Consider the following 16322-nt stretch of genomic DNA (forward strand, 5'->3'; position numbering starts at 1 on the left):
GGTCTGCACCAATGATATATTCAAGTTAGTGCTACATAACTTCAGGTGAGCCTCCTCTTTTTTCTTGATATCACTTCCTCTCCCCATGATAGTAGCAGCATCTTTATTTGAGTGTATTGTGCATGGTGTTTGGAAGTTAGACTAGCTGCATCTGACAGAAGAACTTTCTGTTGTACTAATGCATGCCTTAGAAAGACTAAGTAATGCAAAGAGTTGTCTCTCTCTGTCTTTTTTTTTTTTTGGCTCTAATAACCCAAAGAAATGAAGGAGAAAGCAGCAGATACATGTGCAGTCCAAGTAATTGATTTTCTCAGATGTTCCAATGCCTCATTATAAAATAAAACCATGAAGAATTTCTTAACAAGAAACAACATCAAAAATTACTAACAGCATTCAGTGTTGTGCCTACCACATAAAAAAATTGTTCTTTTGGTTCTGCTCATTTCACAGTGTATTATACAATTCTTCCCCAGTTTCTCTGGATTTTTGGTCTTCATTAATTCCTTTTGGACTCAGTAATAGTCCATTACATTAATATTTCCCAGTTTGTTTAGTCGTTTTCTAATTGATGGGCCCCAACTTTGTTTCCAGTTTTATTTTTGTTTTAATTACAACAGTATTACTATAAATATTTTTGTGTACACGGCTTCTTTCTGTATCAGATATTCTTGGAGTGTATATATATGCTTAGAACTGGTATTGTTAGGTCAAAAAGTTTATATATAGTTTGGTAACTTTTCTTTTTAAAAATCTTTAAAAAAAAAACCTCTTACACTTCTGTCTTAGAATTGATACTAGGTATACTTAATGATACTAATCCTGATACTAAGTATCAGTTCCAAGGCAAAAGTGTGCTAAGGGTCGGCTATTAGGATTAAGTAATTTGCCCAGGATCACACAACTAGGTATTGTCTGAGGTCACAGCTGAACCTAGAACTTTCTGTCTCCCAGCCTGGTTCTCTATCTACTGAGCCATCTAGCTGCCCCTTTGGTAACTTTTCTGGGATAGTTCCAAATTGTTTTCTAAAATCACTAGACAAATTTATAGCTTCTCTAACTTTGCATCTATCTAATCCCTTTTCTCCAAGAAAACCCTTTTGATTCTTGAAGAAAGTTAAAATGTCTCACTTAGATCCTCTTTTTCTAGGCTAAACATTCCCATTATCTTCAACTAATCTTCGTATATCATGATATATTCATATATCATATATCATATCTAATTCCATCACTATTGTGGTTGCCCTTCTCCAGATGTGCTCAAATTTGCCAGTGTCTGTGATACCAAGAACAGAACAGAGTATTCTTGATCTGTGATTCTAGATTCTAGTCTGAACAGGTCCTTAGGACAATGAGACTATTATTTCCCTCACTAGAGCCTCCTACCCTCTCTTAACACAATCTGAGTTAGCATTAGAGTTTTTGGCTCTCATGTCATACATGATTCCTGATAAGCTTAAAATCCATTAATCCCCACATATTTTTCACAAAATTGTTATCAAGGTACACTGTACTTGTACATTTGGTTTGCCTGAATCAAGGTTTAAGACTTTACATGTACCTCTATTCAATTTCACCTTATTAGATTTGGCCCATGTTTCTAGATTAAGATCCTCTTCAGTCCTGATTCTATACTACAGGATGTTAATTATCACTCCCAGTTTTTTATAAGGAATTTCTTCTTCTTCTTCTTCTTCTTCTTCTTCTTCTTCTTCTTCTTCTTCTTCTTCTTCTTCTTCTTCTTCTTCTTCTTCTTCTTCTTCTTCTTCTCCTTCTTGATTTGTGATATCTGAATCCCTCCAATTCAAATTTTCCTCTCCTTCACTTGATCTTGAGTTACTGTATATCCCTCTTAATAATCATTCAATCAACATTTCTTAGGTGCCAACTATGTGCCGAGTGGGCAACTAGGTGGCACAATGGATAGAGTACCAGACCCAAAGCTATGAAGACTCCTCTTCCTGAGTTCAAATCTGATCTCAGACATTTCTTGCTGTGTGATCCTAGGCAAGTCACTTAACCCTGTTTGCCTTAGTTCCTCTTCTATAAAATGAGGTGGGGAAGGAAATGGCCTGCCATTGCAATATCTTTGCCAAGAAAACTTCAAAGAACTAACACTCTAATCTCTTAAGCTTTAATATTCTACTATGCGCTATATTTATGTATACATCGTATTCCTTTTACTAGACTGTTAGATTAAAATTGTGAGGCTGGCTGCAAGTTTTGTGATTTTATTATGATTTACTGATAGACAGGAGAAGGGAAGGAAGATGAGAGAGAGAGAGAGAGAGAGAGAGAGAGAGAGAGAGAGAGAGAGAGAGTAGATAGATTACTTCTCTAGCTTCTCCATTTAGCTTGCTATTCCACAGCAGCCATGTAGGTCCCCTAGTCAGCACCAACACAGAAGTCCAGAGACTGAAATCTGGTCTTGCCTCAATTTATCAAACTTTCTCTCCACCCACTGACTCTCACACTTCACACCTAGTGAGTCAACTGTCTCCTTTCTCCTTTACCTGGCCGCCCAGGCCTGCCTCCCACCTCATGATCCATTACCTCAATTGCTAGCTTTTCCTGCTGACTACCAGAGCTTCCATTCTATTCTTGTGATCAGAGTTCCCTCAATAATTTCCTTAACGTAACAGTAGCTTCTCGAGGGCATGGATTATGTCTTATTCATGGTTATGTCCTTTTCAGCTGCTTAGCAGTGAATTAATGATTTGCCAGTTGTCAATGAAAATACATAACAGGATATGACCTTGTTGTTGTCCTGGCGATCATTTAGCACTTTGAATTTATTAAGTGCTTAAGTACAGTATTTCTATAATCTTTAAAATTGGATCTCTAACATTTCATCCTGATTCTTTGGCTAAAACATAATGGGAACATTAGAAGTGGCTGGTTTTTAAGACAACAAAATCTTTCTCCTTTTTGGAATGAGAATTGCCCTATTACTTTTTTCTTTCAGCTAATGGTTTGTAAGTAAGACTCTATTTGACTGCGATCACACTGCATCAGAAGAAACTGGGTGATGAAGTGAATGTGGGGATGGATGGCCTTGGGGTGGAAGGGAGGAAGGGAAGGAGAGACTTAAGTAATCCTTGTTCTCAATATTTATTACTCAGCAGTCCTGGATATGGAGGAACAATTTTATCCTCAGTTAAGGGCTAAAGATGAGAGAGGTTAAAGAAAAAAAGGTGAGTTGAAAATATTTCCTATTACTGTGGGGGAGATGTACAAATTTGGTAAACCTGTTTCTCCACCTTCAGAGAACTTATTAACTGGGATTGGCCCTGGGGTGGGGGCAGCAAGGCAGTTGGTTGTTTTTTTTCAGGGTAGTGAAAAGAACACTGGATTGACTAGGGAGAAGACCCAAGTCCTAGTTCTTCTGGCTATATATGACTTTAAACAAGTCACTTAACATTCTGATCCTATTTCCTTCTCTATAAAATGGGGGATAATAATACTCGCTTTGTCTTCCTAAATTATAGGATCTTTGTTGTTGTTATTCAGTCATCCATTTGTGTCCGACTCTTTGTGACCACATGAACCATAGTTATTCATGGGATTTTCTTGGCAAGGATATTGTACTGGTTTGCTATTTCCTTCTCCGGGGGATCCTGTTATCAGGCAATCCGAGGTTAAGTGACTTGCCCAAGGTTACACAGCTAGGAAGTATTTGAGGTCAGGTTTGAAATAAGTCTTCCTGACTCTAGATCTTGTCCTCCTAACCATGGAGACACAGCTGCTTCTTATTAAGGCTCATCTATTCCAACCTCTCACCCTATATAGGCATTCTCAGTTTATAGTAATCCAGACAAGTGGTTATCTAACTTAAGCTTGACTGCTTTCACTTACCTCAAAAGGAAGCTCATTCAATTTTCCAACAGTTCTAATTATTAAAAGGCTTATCTTTAAGTATTGTTTTCCTATAAATTCCACCCAATTGTTCTATTTTTTCCCCTTTATTTTGAAAAAATATTTTTCAATTACATGTAAAAACAATTTTAACATTCTTTTTTAAAATGTTGAATTCTAAAGTTTTTCCCTCTCTTCCGTTTTAACTCTCTATTGAGAAGACAAGCAATTTGATATAGATTTTATATGTGCAGTCATGCAAAACATACTAATCATGGAAATATAGACCCTCCTCCCCAAAAATAACTCCCACAAAAAAATAGAGTGAAAAAGAGAATGCTTCAGTTTTTATTCAGACTCTATCAGTTCTTTCTCTGGAAACAGATAGCCTATTTTCTAAATCCTTCTAAATTGTCTTTCATATTTGTATTGCTGAGAATAGTTGAGTCATTCATAGCTGATATATAATATTGCTATTACTGTGAACAATGTTCCCCCTGGTTTTGTTTACTTCACTTTGCATCGATTCATGTAAATCTTTCCAGGTTTTCTGAAAGCATCCTGCTTGCCATTTTTTATAGCACAATAGTAGTCCTATTTTTTTCCCTCTAGAACTAGATTGGGTTCTTTCTTCCAGATGATAACTTCTCAGATATTTAAGGATAATAAATATGCCATCATCTATATTGCTCACATCCTCAATAAAGTGTGAATAAGTAAAGTACCCAGGAGCAGGAGAAACCCTTAGTCTTCTCAACTATCTGTATGGTTTTTGGAATATAGATTTTAAATGATTTGTTTTCTCTATCTCTTGACTTCTTCCCGATACCCTTAAGTATCCTGTTCATGAATACAGTATCCAGAACTAAACACAAAGTATCCAAGATGAGGTTTATTAAGATGAAGTACTTCTCATATGGGAAAAAAGTATGTTGAAACCTTAAGAATGATATCATTAATTGGGTAGCTTGAAGGAGCATTTGTAGATAGAAGATTTGAGGTCAAATTGAATATAATAGATTTTGAGTTAAAAAACAAAATAAAATTGGATGGGGAGGAATGAATTAGAATAATCATCCCATATAAAAGAGTCACAAATAAAAGAAATGTCACAATGAAGGAAAAGAGGGGATGGAGAGATAGTAATGCTAGTGTCTTATTCCTATTAGATCTGGGAAAAAGAGGGAATAATACATACATAGAGAAGGGAAATTTTTTTCTTAAGTTTTAAGAAGATAAGAGGGTGAGGGATAAAAAATGAAAAGAGGAAATCTTAAAAGGGCATATAGATTAAGAAAAAAGAGGGCAAGGTTAAAAGGCAAGGGAGAGAATAATAGTTGACATTTATATTAACAAATAAGAGGATAAAAAAGGGATAAGAGAGGGCCTCATAGAAGGGTTAAATAAATGAACAACTAGAAGGGTAAGAGGAAGAGAAAAGAGAAAGAATCTTAGAAGCATAGAAAAGGAAATAAAGTTGGGATTAAAGAGGGGGTAAGGATTAAGAAGATAGTGGTTAGAGGAAAATTAGATTTCTGAAGAAGTTAAAAAGAGAGACAAAGAAGGAAAAACAGAGAAGAAAAAGAGAATGGAGGGAAATACACAACTAATACTTATAACTTTGAATGGGATGAATTCACCTGTTAAATGGAAATGGAGAGCAGAATGAATTAAAAATCAAAAACCAACAAGATGTTGTTTATAGGAAATACTTTTTAAAACTAGAGATACAGGGACCAGCTGTGTGGCTCAGTGGATTGAGAGCCAGGCTACAGATGGGAGGTCCTAGATTCAAATCTGACCCCAGACACTTCCTAGCTGTGTGACCCAGGGCAAGTTACTTAAATCCCATTTCTTAGCCCTTACTGCTCTTCTGCCTTGGAACCAATACACAGTATTGATTCTAAGATGGAGGTCTATGGTTTAAAACACATTAAAATAAAATAAAATGAGAGATGCACATAGAATAAAAATAGAGGGATTAAGTGGAATATATTATGCTTCAAATGACAAAAAAAAGGAGGGGTAGCAATACTGATCTCAGAAAAGGTTAAAGCTAAAATATATCTAATTAAAAGAGATAAACAGTAACAGTACATTATGTTATTGATACTAATACAGAAGGGAAGGATTTTAAAATAAATTAAAACTCTTAGTCTAAGTTGCTATCTTTTGGGATCCTTATTTTGTCACAGAGTCAATTAACTATTCTTTGTGACTTTGTACCATCTGAAAAAATATTAAGAATGCCATCAAGTAAAGGTTGATGCTCAACTGTTGGAATATAAGGATTGGATCAGATAATCAATTTCTGAGATCTTTTCTAATTCTAAGATTCTAAAATATTATTTGATTTTTTTACCCTGTAAAGTAGGCAAGGCAGATATTAGTATCCCTTTTTACAAATAAGGAAACTGGTGTTTAGAGTTTAAATGACTTGCTTTCCAGGTCACATAGCTACTAAATCCTTGATCTAGGACTCAAACATATATCTTAAGCGTCCAAATCTAGTGCTTCCTCCCCGTTCCCTCCAATAGCATTCTACCTATAGCATATGACATCATGGAGACTGGATTATAGGATTGAGAGCCAAAAGAGACTTTGTAGATAATCTAGCCTAACTCCCTCATTTTACAGACGAGGAAACCAAGAAGCTTAGAAGTTAAATCTAAGAAATGATTTAACTGGGCTTTAGGGCTATCTTGTTGGGTGTATGTGTACAGGTTATATAGGTTGGTCCCCAGAGGTCTATAGTGAGCCCAGAATTCAGTTCCACAGCAATTGATATCTGGTATTTGGTCTCCATTGTCTGGTATTTCTGACTCTCTCCAGTTGGCTGGGAAGATCTACTTTCTCCCTTTTTTGGTCTAGTTCAAAAGGGACTAAAAAGGGGACTTTATCCATAGTAGTTAAATTGTTAAATTAAGTAAGTAGACGGGATTTTGTTCACAATTGTTTCAGGTGATCAAATCATCTGCCTGATGCTGAGATTTAACTACTCCTGTTTGAATGAGTAGGCATGGGCCAGGAGATGCCCTTAGTCTTCTCAGCAAAATAGTGGAAATTTCTTCTCCCTCTGAAGGAAGATTCAATCAGAATCCAAAACAGGAGCCCAAGACTCCATGACCTTACCAGGTTAACCAGGCTACCCTTTCCACTTAAAATTGATAGGAGCAAGGCCATTTTGTTCAATCCTATTATTTTATAGATGGAGAAACTGAGGTCTCAAGAAAGGAAGTGACTTGCCTAAAGTTATATAAAGAGTAAATAACAGTTGAGATTCAAAGCCATTAGCTACTACCTCACATCCCATAGGAACCACATGAGGTCTGGGTTCTCATTTCAAGTATGGGGGCTTCTCATAGGAGAAATAATAACAGGGTCTAGATACTCTGATGCTGTTTTATCTCCTGGGTTCATTGTTCATGTGAAATCAAGGTATAAAGTAAGCTTTCTGCTGGGTAACTGACCAATGAGAGAGAACAGTTGTTTGGGGGTGCTGGCAGGGTGAGGGCAGAGAAACCCTAAACCTTGAAGATGCAAAATGCAAAAATTAGCCTAGGAGAGAGGATATTCTTTGACTGCTGCCACTTTTTGTCCCTTCTTTGTGTGATCTCCAGTGGATGGAAGAGATTGTAGACAGTGGCAGTATATTTTGGGTATAGTAGCTGGAAACTACAGTGGAGGTTAAGAGATCTCAAGTCTAGTCCTTCCCTCTTCTCAGCCATGTGTCCTTGCACACTTTTGCGAGTCTCAGTTGCCTCATCTGTAGAGTAGGAATAATACTTTATCTTTGTGAAAGCAGGACTAGAACAAAAAAATCTGTTTCACACCGTTGGCTCTAAGAGCTAGGCTTTTAATGAGTTATCTAATTTGTGAAACATTAAGAAACCTTTTCTACGTCCCTTGGGTTCCTCTGGCTCACTCAAAACATCATTTCAGCCAATTGTCTTGGAGCCTGGAAAGTATTGTAGAGTAACTTAAAGTAGAGAAATTATATTTGCATGTTTTTTACTTTTGTGCTAAGGCATTATACTTCAAATCACATTTTCAGGAACTCAGGCATAACTAAACTGACTAGGCCTCCAACCCCTGTATCAGCCCTTCTGTCAGCATATTAGTATAAGATCATAGTCTTAAAAGCCACTTTAATCAACCCTCTCATTTTACATGTGGGGAAACTGAGGCACAAAGAAGTTAGGTGGCTTGCCTGGGGTCACACAACAAATGAATGGAGGAAGTAGGGTTTGAACTTGAATCTTTCTGACTCCAAGTCCAACCTGAAAGGATAGACCCAATTGCTACCCTCAGTGGACACATGTGCATTGGGGTCCATTTCCTCTCTATGTTCACTATGATGGGGCTTACTCAGAGTCCCACAAATCTAATAAGTACAAGTACCAATATTTGAATCTAGGTCTCCTGACTTCAAATCCGTCGCCATTTCCATCTCATTATATCACCTCAGGTATATTGAGGGATGGAGAGTAGACTCAAAAGTGATTTTACTTCACATGAAGTTTGATTGAGGGCAAGTGGGAATAATTCACTTGAGAAAAGAAAGGATTCAGGGGAGATACAATTCATGTTTTCTGACATCTGAAATGTTTTCATGTGGAAAAGATTTGGGGCTTATTTTGCTGGGGCTAAATACCAAAAGGAGGAACTTTCAGGGGGCACATTTGTCTTCAATATAAGTAGGAATTTACTAGCATTACCCGTTCTCCAGTGAGGAAGTGTGCTCTTTGTCACTGGAGGGGTTGGCTGCCTATCGAACCCTAGGGAGGGAAGGCATCTTGTTTAAATATTTGGAAGAATATTCACTAAAGTGGGGCCACTCCATCTTAGATGACACCTGTTGTTAGAGGGTGTCAGAGGGTGGTTTTTCCCTGGTGAGTAGGAGTAATTTACTGATGTAACATGGCTTCTATCCAACTCTAAAAGGTCAGCCACAGAGAGAGGAGTGTTCTCCATCCAAGAGCTCCTTCCTGTCCAAGCCCCATTGTTCAGATTTAATAGTCAAATTTTGTTCGCTATATCATTCACAATGTATTTATGCAAGGTCCTACCCTTCAAGAATTTAATTGACTGGTGATACATGTAAAACTCAGTGGAATTGTACATTGGCTAAGGGGGGTAGGAGGGTTGGGGGAGAGGGAAAGAACATGAAATATGTAACTAGGGGAAAATATTCAAAATAAAAAAATTTTTAAATATAAAAAAATTTAATTGACTGGGTTGCCTTCTTTTGACAATCATTTTATAAACTCCATAGTAAAATAGAAAAGAAGACAGGTAATATTGTGACATGGAGGGGAACTTGGGTTCTTGTAGGGTAGGCTAATAGGGCACAAGACCTGGCAGGTTCTGACAATGTGGCATTTAAGCCTTATTCTGAGAGATATCCCCAGAGGGTGTATAGGGAAGGCTGCAAGATAGACTTTTTGTCTACAGAAAGAAGGAAATGGCACCAGGTTTGGTTGACAGAAGTACTTTTGGCTTTGTCCAGAGAGATCAAGCAGTTCAAGGTCATAATGAAGAGTCAAGTGCTTTTGAGATCCTACTTTTGTTCACAGACCCCAGGTCCTGTGACTCTCCAGCTACCTCGGACTACTGAACACTGCAGAGAGGGCCTGAAACAGATGGATAATCTGGGGCAGAACAGAAGATATGGGTGAAATTAAAGTAGAAACTCTCTGCCAGGCTCCAGCTGGGTATTGCACTTCAGTAAGAGGAAAACAGACATGGAAGGGCCTGGGAGTAATTGGGTTCCCAGAACTCCGGAGAGTTGAAGGATAGGGAGAGATGACTGGAAAAAGCAATTCAAGTTAAGTCAACAAGCATTTAACAGTATGTGCTGGCACTGTGCTAAGCATTTGGGAATGCAAATATGAACAAAAAAAGATAGTGTCTGTCCTCAAGGAGCTTATATTCTAATTGAGAAAGACAAAATTTAAAAGACAGGAGAGAAGCATATGGGGACAGAGGGAAAGAAAAGATGGGGAGAGATTTGGAGGAAGAAATCTGAAGAGTCAAGGGCAGAGCTGGGAGAGGAGTGACTGTGGCCTAGACCAGTGATGGGCAAACTTTTTAAAGAGGGGTCCAAAGGAAAGGAAATGCTCATCTGTCAGTCTGTTTCTAAGGCAACTCTTTTGAAGTTTCATTGTATTATAACCTACTCATTGTATTGTCAGATTAGGAATAATGTCCCATGATGGGATAGAACATTTCAGGGGGCCACATCTGGCCCTCGAGCCATAGTTTGCCCATCACTGGCCTAGACATTTCCTCCAAATGGAATGTATATGGATTAACTAATCAAAGGAGGGACCCCTGGGACAGAAAGATCTTGCACAGTGAGAATGTAAATGATGCCTGGACAGGTCTAAAGAATCAGGACTGAAACCAGAAGTAGAATGGAAGAATGAGTATGGTTATTGACATGAAGGGACCCTAATGAAATTTGTAGTTGGGGGTCCAGAGTTATACCACTGTATGAGCTCTTAGTCTTCCTGTATTTTCCTAAGAAGTGGACCCAGGGCCAGTCCTCTTGCTTTTGTCCAGGAGGGCAGGAAACAGGAGGGGGAAAAAAACCCAAACTTCTCAACCAGCCCTGTGAAGCTCTAAGTGTGCTGAAGCCTACTGGAAATACAGAAAAATCATACACCTACTTAGTGAATTCAAGAGGATAGCAATTACTATTGCAAATGCAATTAGTAAACCTCTGGGTGTGGTGTATCCAGGAATGTATTTGGAGAGAACATATTATCTTGGTTAGGCCAGGGATCGGGCACCCCAAATAATGTAATCATCTACTTCCTCCTCACTAGTAAACCAAGTCTTCATGAATATTAAATGCAGAAATGGCTCGTGTTTATATAGAATGTTGCAGTTTACAAAACATCTTTCTCACATCTTACCTGTGTGATAAGTAACTGAGTGCCAGAGTTCTCTCCATTTCACAGCAGAGGAAAGTAAGCTCAGAGACTGGAAGGAATTTGCTGAATGTCACACAGTTGGTATCAAAGTCAGGCTTAGAGACCTGGCCTTCTGACTCTAAATGCCACACTTCTTCCTCTACATCCTGGTACCTCTCGAGGTCCCTTTCTCTCTGAGGCTAGCCCTTTTTCCTTTTCTCTACTGGAAGAGATAAGAGATAAAAGAGCAGCTAGGTAGATCATTGGATAGAATCCAGCCTGCAGTCTAGAGAATTTGGGTTCAAATCTGACCTCAGACACTTTCTTACTATGTGACCCTGGGCAAGTCACTTAACCAGCATTGACCAGCCCTTTCTGTTCTTCTGCCTTGGAACCAATACTTAGTATTGATTCTAAAATAGAAGGTAAGGGTTTTAGTTTTTGTGATTTTTTTAAAATTGAAAAATAGATACCAGGTAGCGACTGTTCCCCTGAACTGCCTTGAGAACATGCAAATATTTGCTAAAGGGAATCTACATGATAACACCAGCTCTTGTACCTCCTATACAGGTTATCATTAGAACTAACAAGCAATGTCTCCAACTTGGTGAGTGCCTTTTATGTGTCTATAGGTTTTAGAAACCCCATTTTTCTGCAGGTGGGAAAAATATGAACTCTTGTACATTCTTCTCCCCAATTCCTTAAATCCTGACAGACTAAGAATTAACAACTGAGGTTCTAATCCCAATTTTGCCATTAAGGAGCTGCAATGTTTTGAATAAACCACAATATCTCTCTGGGCCTCAGTTTCCCCATCTATATATAAATTGAGGTTATTGACTCAATGTGTTCGGTCCATTGTAATTTTGGCATTCCTTGTTGTGTTTGGAGGCAGCATAGTATAACAGAATGAGCAGTGAATTAGTCATTAGAACACTAAGGTTACGGTTCCAAATCTACTACTTTCTACCTGTGGAAATTTAGCCAGGTCATATAAATTTTCTTGGTCCCATTTCTCTTCTCTCTAAAATGAAGCCCTGGATGTAGACTCTTAATGACTGCCCTAGTGCAATTATCAATAATATGGAAATAGGTCTTGATTGATGACACATGAAGAAACCAGTGGAAATGGGCATCGGCTATGGGGTGGGGTGGGGTTGGGGAGTTAAGGGGAGAGTAAGAACATGAATCATGTAACCATGAAAAAAAATTTTCTAAAAAATAAAATTTAAAATGAAGCCCTGGACTAAATTATGTTAAAGGACCCTGCTAGTTCTAAATGGGATAGTCCTTTCTGGCACTAGGATTTCCTCTCTCTTTTTTAAACCCTTAACTTCTGTCTTAGAATCAGTACTAAGTATCATTTCTAAGGCAGAAGAGAGGTAAGGGCTAGGCAAATGGAGTTAAGTGATTTGGTCAGGGTAACACTGCTAGGAGGTATCAGTAGCCAGATTTGAACCCAGGCGCTCCCATCTGTTGGCCTGGCTCTCAATTCACTGAGCCACCTAGCTGTCCCCCTAGGATTCTCTTATGTTTTTTGATGGTGCAGAAGTAAGAAGCTTGAAAAACTGACCTTCCCCATCACTTTTTTTCATTTTGACTTTAGGGAAGAAGGTGGATGGAACCTGGCCTAAGAATTACCTGGAAGAAGGAGACACATATAATGTGGATCAGATAAGTGAGGAAGAAAGCAAGGTTCCCATGAAGGTGCTAAAGGAACTCTCGCCTTTTCCCATCAAGATCTACTTTAAATTCTGATATCCTACTGCTCTCTATGGACCTAATCTGATGTCCGGTAAGTGTAAAGCTATGCTAACTCCATGATCATTTAATGAATCTGGACTCAAATCAGGTCTAGAGGGAAAGGCTAAAGATAAAAAAAGAGAAGGAGTTTCTGCCTTTAAGAACCTTACCTTCTCCTAGAAGGTAGTACCCCATATGTATATGTAAATATAGGATGTTTTGTGAACTCTTGGAATTTCTTGTTTCTTTCTTGCCTGCTGGTGTTTTTCCCCCAATTATCTGGTATCTATTTTGTATATCCCCTCAAAGAATGAATGCAAGATCCTTCAAGGCAGAGACCATCTCTCCTTTTTATTTGTATCCTTTTGTCTTAGAAGAGTACCCAGCACATAGCAGGTGCTCCAGTAAATCCTTGTTGATTGTTTCAAGAGAAGCAAACTGGAGGTTTGGCCTTACCAAAGTCATTTCGGATGTGACCAAGGAGTAAGGAAGCTAGGCGTGGGGGGCAGAGGGACGTCAGTCCACCTTAGTTTAGGAATTGGCTTAGGGAATTCTGGTTTCTCCTCTTTAGAGCCAGGGAAGAACCTGAAACCAAAAAGCACTTCCATTGGGTCTCCTCAGGAAAGGAGAGTAGGAGTCAGCCCAGGAGAGTTGGGCGGGGCCTTATTTAAGCTCCTGAAGACAGCCTGTGAAGGCACAATCAGTTGGGCTGTGATTGTCCATCTGCACGAAGCACCTCTTTGTCTCTATACAGAACCCTTTTCTCATACTTTATCAGTACTTTAAGAGCCACTGCTGGAGTCTGCAGTCATGGCTACTTTGAATAAAGATCCCATTGGAGACCTGGAACTAAAGAACAAAGCTTCTGTGGCCTTAACTGTCAATCCACCAGACAGCACCTGGAAGCTCCAGAACAAAGAATACAGCAACTACGGCTCAGGGGATGGGAGCTCCCCCGAAGGTGGGAACAATGGCTCGGACCCAGGCTCTTACGAGAAGGGGATAACGTAAGTAGCTGTTTCTCTCTTTCTTATTTGTTGGCCTGGTTGCTGTTCTATCTGGTGTTTGCAAGATTCTTTGGGCTGTCCTCTGGTTCTTTGCAGATACTGTTGAAGTGGGATATATATCACATTGTCCCCATTTGACAGATGGAAAAATTGAGGCATGGAAAGATTAAGTTAGTTGCAAAGCTAAGATCAGAACTCCTTACCCCTGAGTGTCTGGTCTGCTTTGTACACTTATTTCTGTCTGGCTGTGTGGTCCTTATAAGGCTCTGAGTATATGTAGAGCAGAAACCCAGGCTGCTCTAAGAAAGCATCTAGATAAGGGTTCTTATCCTTTTCTGGGGAGGATATAGACCCCTTTGGAAACCTGGGGATACCTGTGAATTCCTTCTCAAAATAATGTTTTTGAATGCATAAAATAAAATGTATAGCTTCCCTGACTTTAAAGTCTCATATTCTACAAGAAGCCTTTCCCATATCTCCTTAATCTTAGTGTCTCCTCTGGGAGATCATCTATTAGGTTGCTGTAGGTATCTTGTTTTTAATCATTTCCCCACTAGATTGTGAGCTCCTTGAGAACAGGGACTGTTTTTACTTTTTACCTCTCTTTGTATCTCGAGCATTTAGTACAATGCCTGGCACACAGTAGGCGCTTAATAAATGCATATTAATTTGACATTTGAAATGAGTTTATGAACCCCGGGTTAACTTTTGATCTAGAGGAAAATGTTGTCTGAATTTAGGACCACAAGAGCATCCGAGAGAGTCTGGGGATTTCTGACATTAATACTCATAGCTCAAATAACCCCATTAGGAAGGGGAGATAAATATGATTATAATTGCCATTTTACAGATGATGCCCATAAGGTCTGACTTCCCAGTCACCTTCTCATCAGGTGAGAACTGCAGAAATTCTACCAAATGTCAGTGGCCGGCTTCCTCTCTGAAGCTCCTGGGCAGACTGTATTCTGGCTCCCTCTCTTCCCTTCAAGACACTGTCTTAGATGCATCAGAAGCAAAAGGATAGGGTTTTCCTTGGGGAAAGAATTTTTTGATTCTCTTCCAGGGATTGTCCAATGGGATTCTCTTTGTAATGAGTCAGTTTGAGTTCATGCCCAAGAGAAAGATGTTGGTTTCTTCATCATTTGCCTATTCAGATAACCTGCAAGAAGAGCCCCAGGGGTTATGGAAGAATTCAAGGACAGTGGGCACATTCCTGAGTCCTGATTTGAGATGACATTTAGTTATCTTGTACTGCCCTAGAGAAGTATTTCTCCAGGGCAGCTGGGTGGCTCAGAGGATAGAGTGCCAGGTCTGGAGATGGAAGGATCTGGGTTCAAAACCTCCTATCTGTGACCCTGGGCAAGTCACTTAACCCCATTTCCCTAGCCCTTGATCTTCTATCTTAGAAATGTTACTAAAGCCGGAAAGTAAAAGTTTTTTAAAAATTCAGTACTTCCCAGCTGGCACAGAGTGACACTTGATTGCTAGTGTGCTTTAAACAGGGGTGACCTGTTTAAATCATCAATTTGTAGCCCTGAAATGACCCACAGAGGTCATCCGTTTGAGTCCATCCCCTCACTTAACAGAGCTGGAAAATGACAGAGATTTACCTGAGGTCACATAGGAAGTTAGTGAGCCTACCAGCCAGGATAAGATTCTAGGTTTCCCCATCTTTAGGCCTGGATTTTTTTTAACTGTGGCTGGAGAGGGCCAGGACCAGTGTTTAAGATTGAGTATTCCAAAGAGAAATAGCTCCTTCTGAGCTCTCGGGCTCTTAAATAAACACTTCAAAAGTGACCCATTTACCCTTTCTTAGTTGCAAAAGAAAACAGTCTCTAACATTTGATAATTCAGGGGTTTTATGGGCGGCGTGTCTGCCTATGGAAAAGAAAAGGGGTGTCTGCTTAGGGGTGGTCTATGTTGGATACTCTCCTTACCACCTAATAAACTGAATAATTAATCCAGCCTCGGTTATTTGAGGATTTCAATGTATAAAGAGAGGGTCGGGGTTGCTGGGATAAAGGGACTCTCTATACTGACAAAACAAATAAGTTTTCTTAGCTCATGAACAGAGTTCTCTACATCACCTTCAGAAACATTATATTTACACGTGATGCCAACTTCAGTTTCACATTGCCCAAGGATGAAGAGGGAAAGGAGGAGGGAAATGCTAGATATTTATTTTTCAACTAACAAAGTGGTAAGAGCACACATTGAAATTTTGTTTTAGGCTTAAGTTGTCCCTAGCTCCTAGTATGTGTTTTCCAGGAACACCACCAGTCTTCCCTTTCTCTTTTCACTTCATGTCTATCTGTCTGTCTGTCTCTGTCTCTGTCTCTGTCTCTCTCTATATATATCATATCTATTTATGCTAAATATATACCAAATATAAATATAAAAATACGAAATTTAAATTTTAAAATATATAAAATATATACTTATATGTTTATTGTATTATTATATATTATATATACATATATATTATTATATATTTTCTATCTAAGTATATACATGTGTATGTGTATATACACAAGGAACAAAATTCTATAATTTTTCTTTCTTTCTTGTTTTTCAAACCCTTACCTTTCCTCTTAGAATCAGTTCTGGGTATTGACTCCAAGGCAGAAGAGCAGTAAGGGCTAGGCAGTGGGGGTTAAGTGATTTGCCCAGGATCACACATCTAAGACGCATATGAGGCCAGATTTGAACCCAGGACCCCCTGCCTCTAAGCCTGACTTTCAATCCACTGAGCCAACTAGCTGCCTCAACTCCCATAACTTTTATAAACCACACCCTCTTTCTA

At 38.9% G+C, this 16322-nt stretch overlaps 1 protein-coding gene across 2 annotated transcripts in view; it reads left to right on the forward strand.

Moving 5' to 3' along the window:
* The first annotated feature begins 13322 nt into the window (after positions 1–13322).
* LOC123235597 (proton-coupled amino acid transporter 1-like) overlaps positions 13323–16322 on the forward strand; it is a 34479-nt gene continuing 31479 nt past the window's right edge. The window contains exons 1-2 of one of the 2 annotated variants that reach the window (XM_044661784.1): positions 13413–13519; positions 14426–14439. Coding sequence is in view for 1 of the 2 variants with exons in the window: in XM_044661783.1 (XP_044517718.1) it covers positions 13323–13519 (197 nt within the window). In the remaining variant the exon portion in view is untranslated. Of the gene's footprint in view, positions 13520–14425; positions 14440–16322 lie in introns of both variants that reach the window. The other variant, XM_044661783.1, reaches the window with a different exon arrangement.

This window comes from Gracilinanus agilis, chromosome 2 (genome assembly GCF_016433145.1).
Source record: "Gracilinanus agilis isolate LMUSP501 chromosome 2, AgileGrace, whole genome shotgun sequence".
In the NCBI taxonomy this organism is placed as follows: domain Eukaryota; kingdom Metazoa; phylum Chordata; class Mammalia; order Didelphimorphia; family Didelphidae; genus Gracilinanus; species Gracilinanus agilis.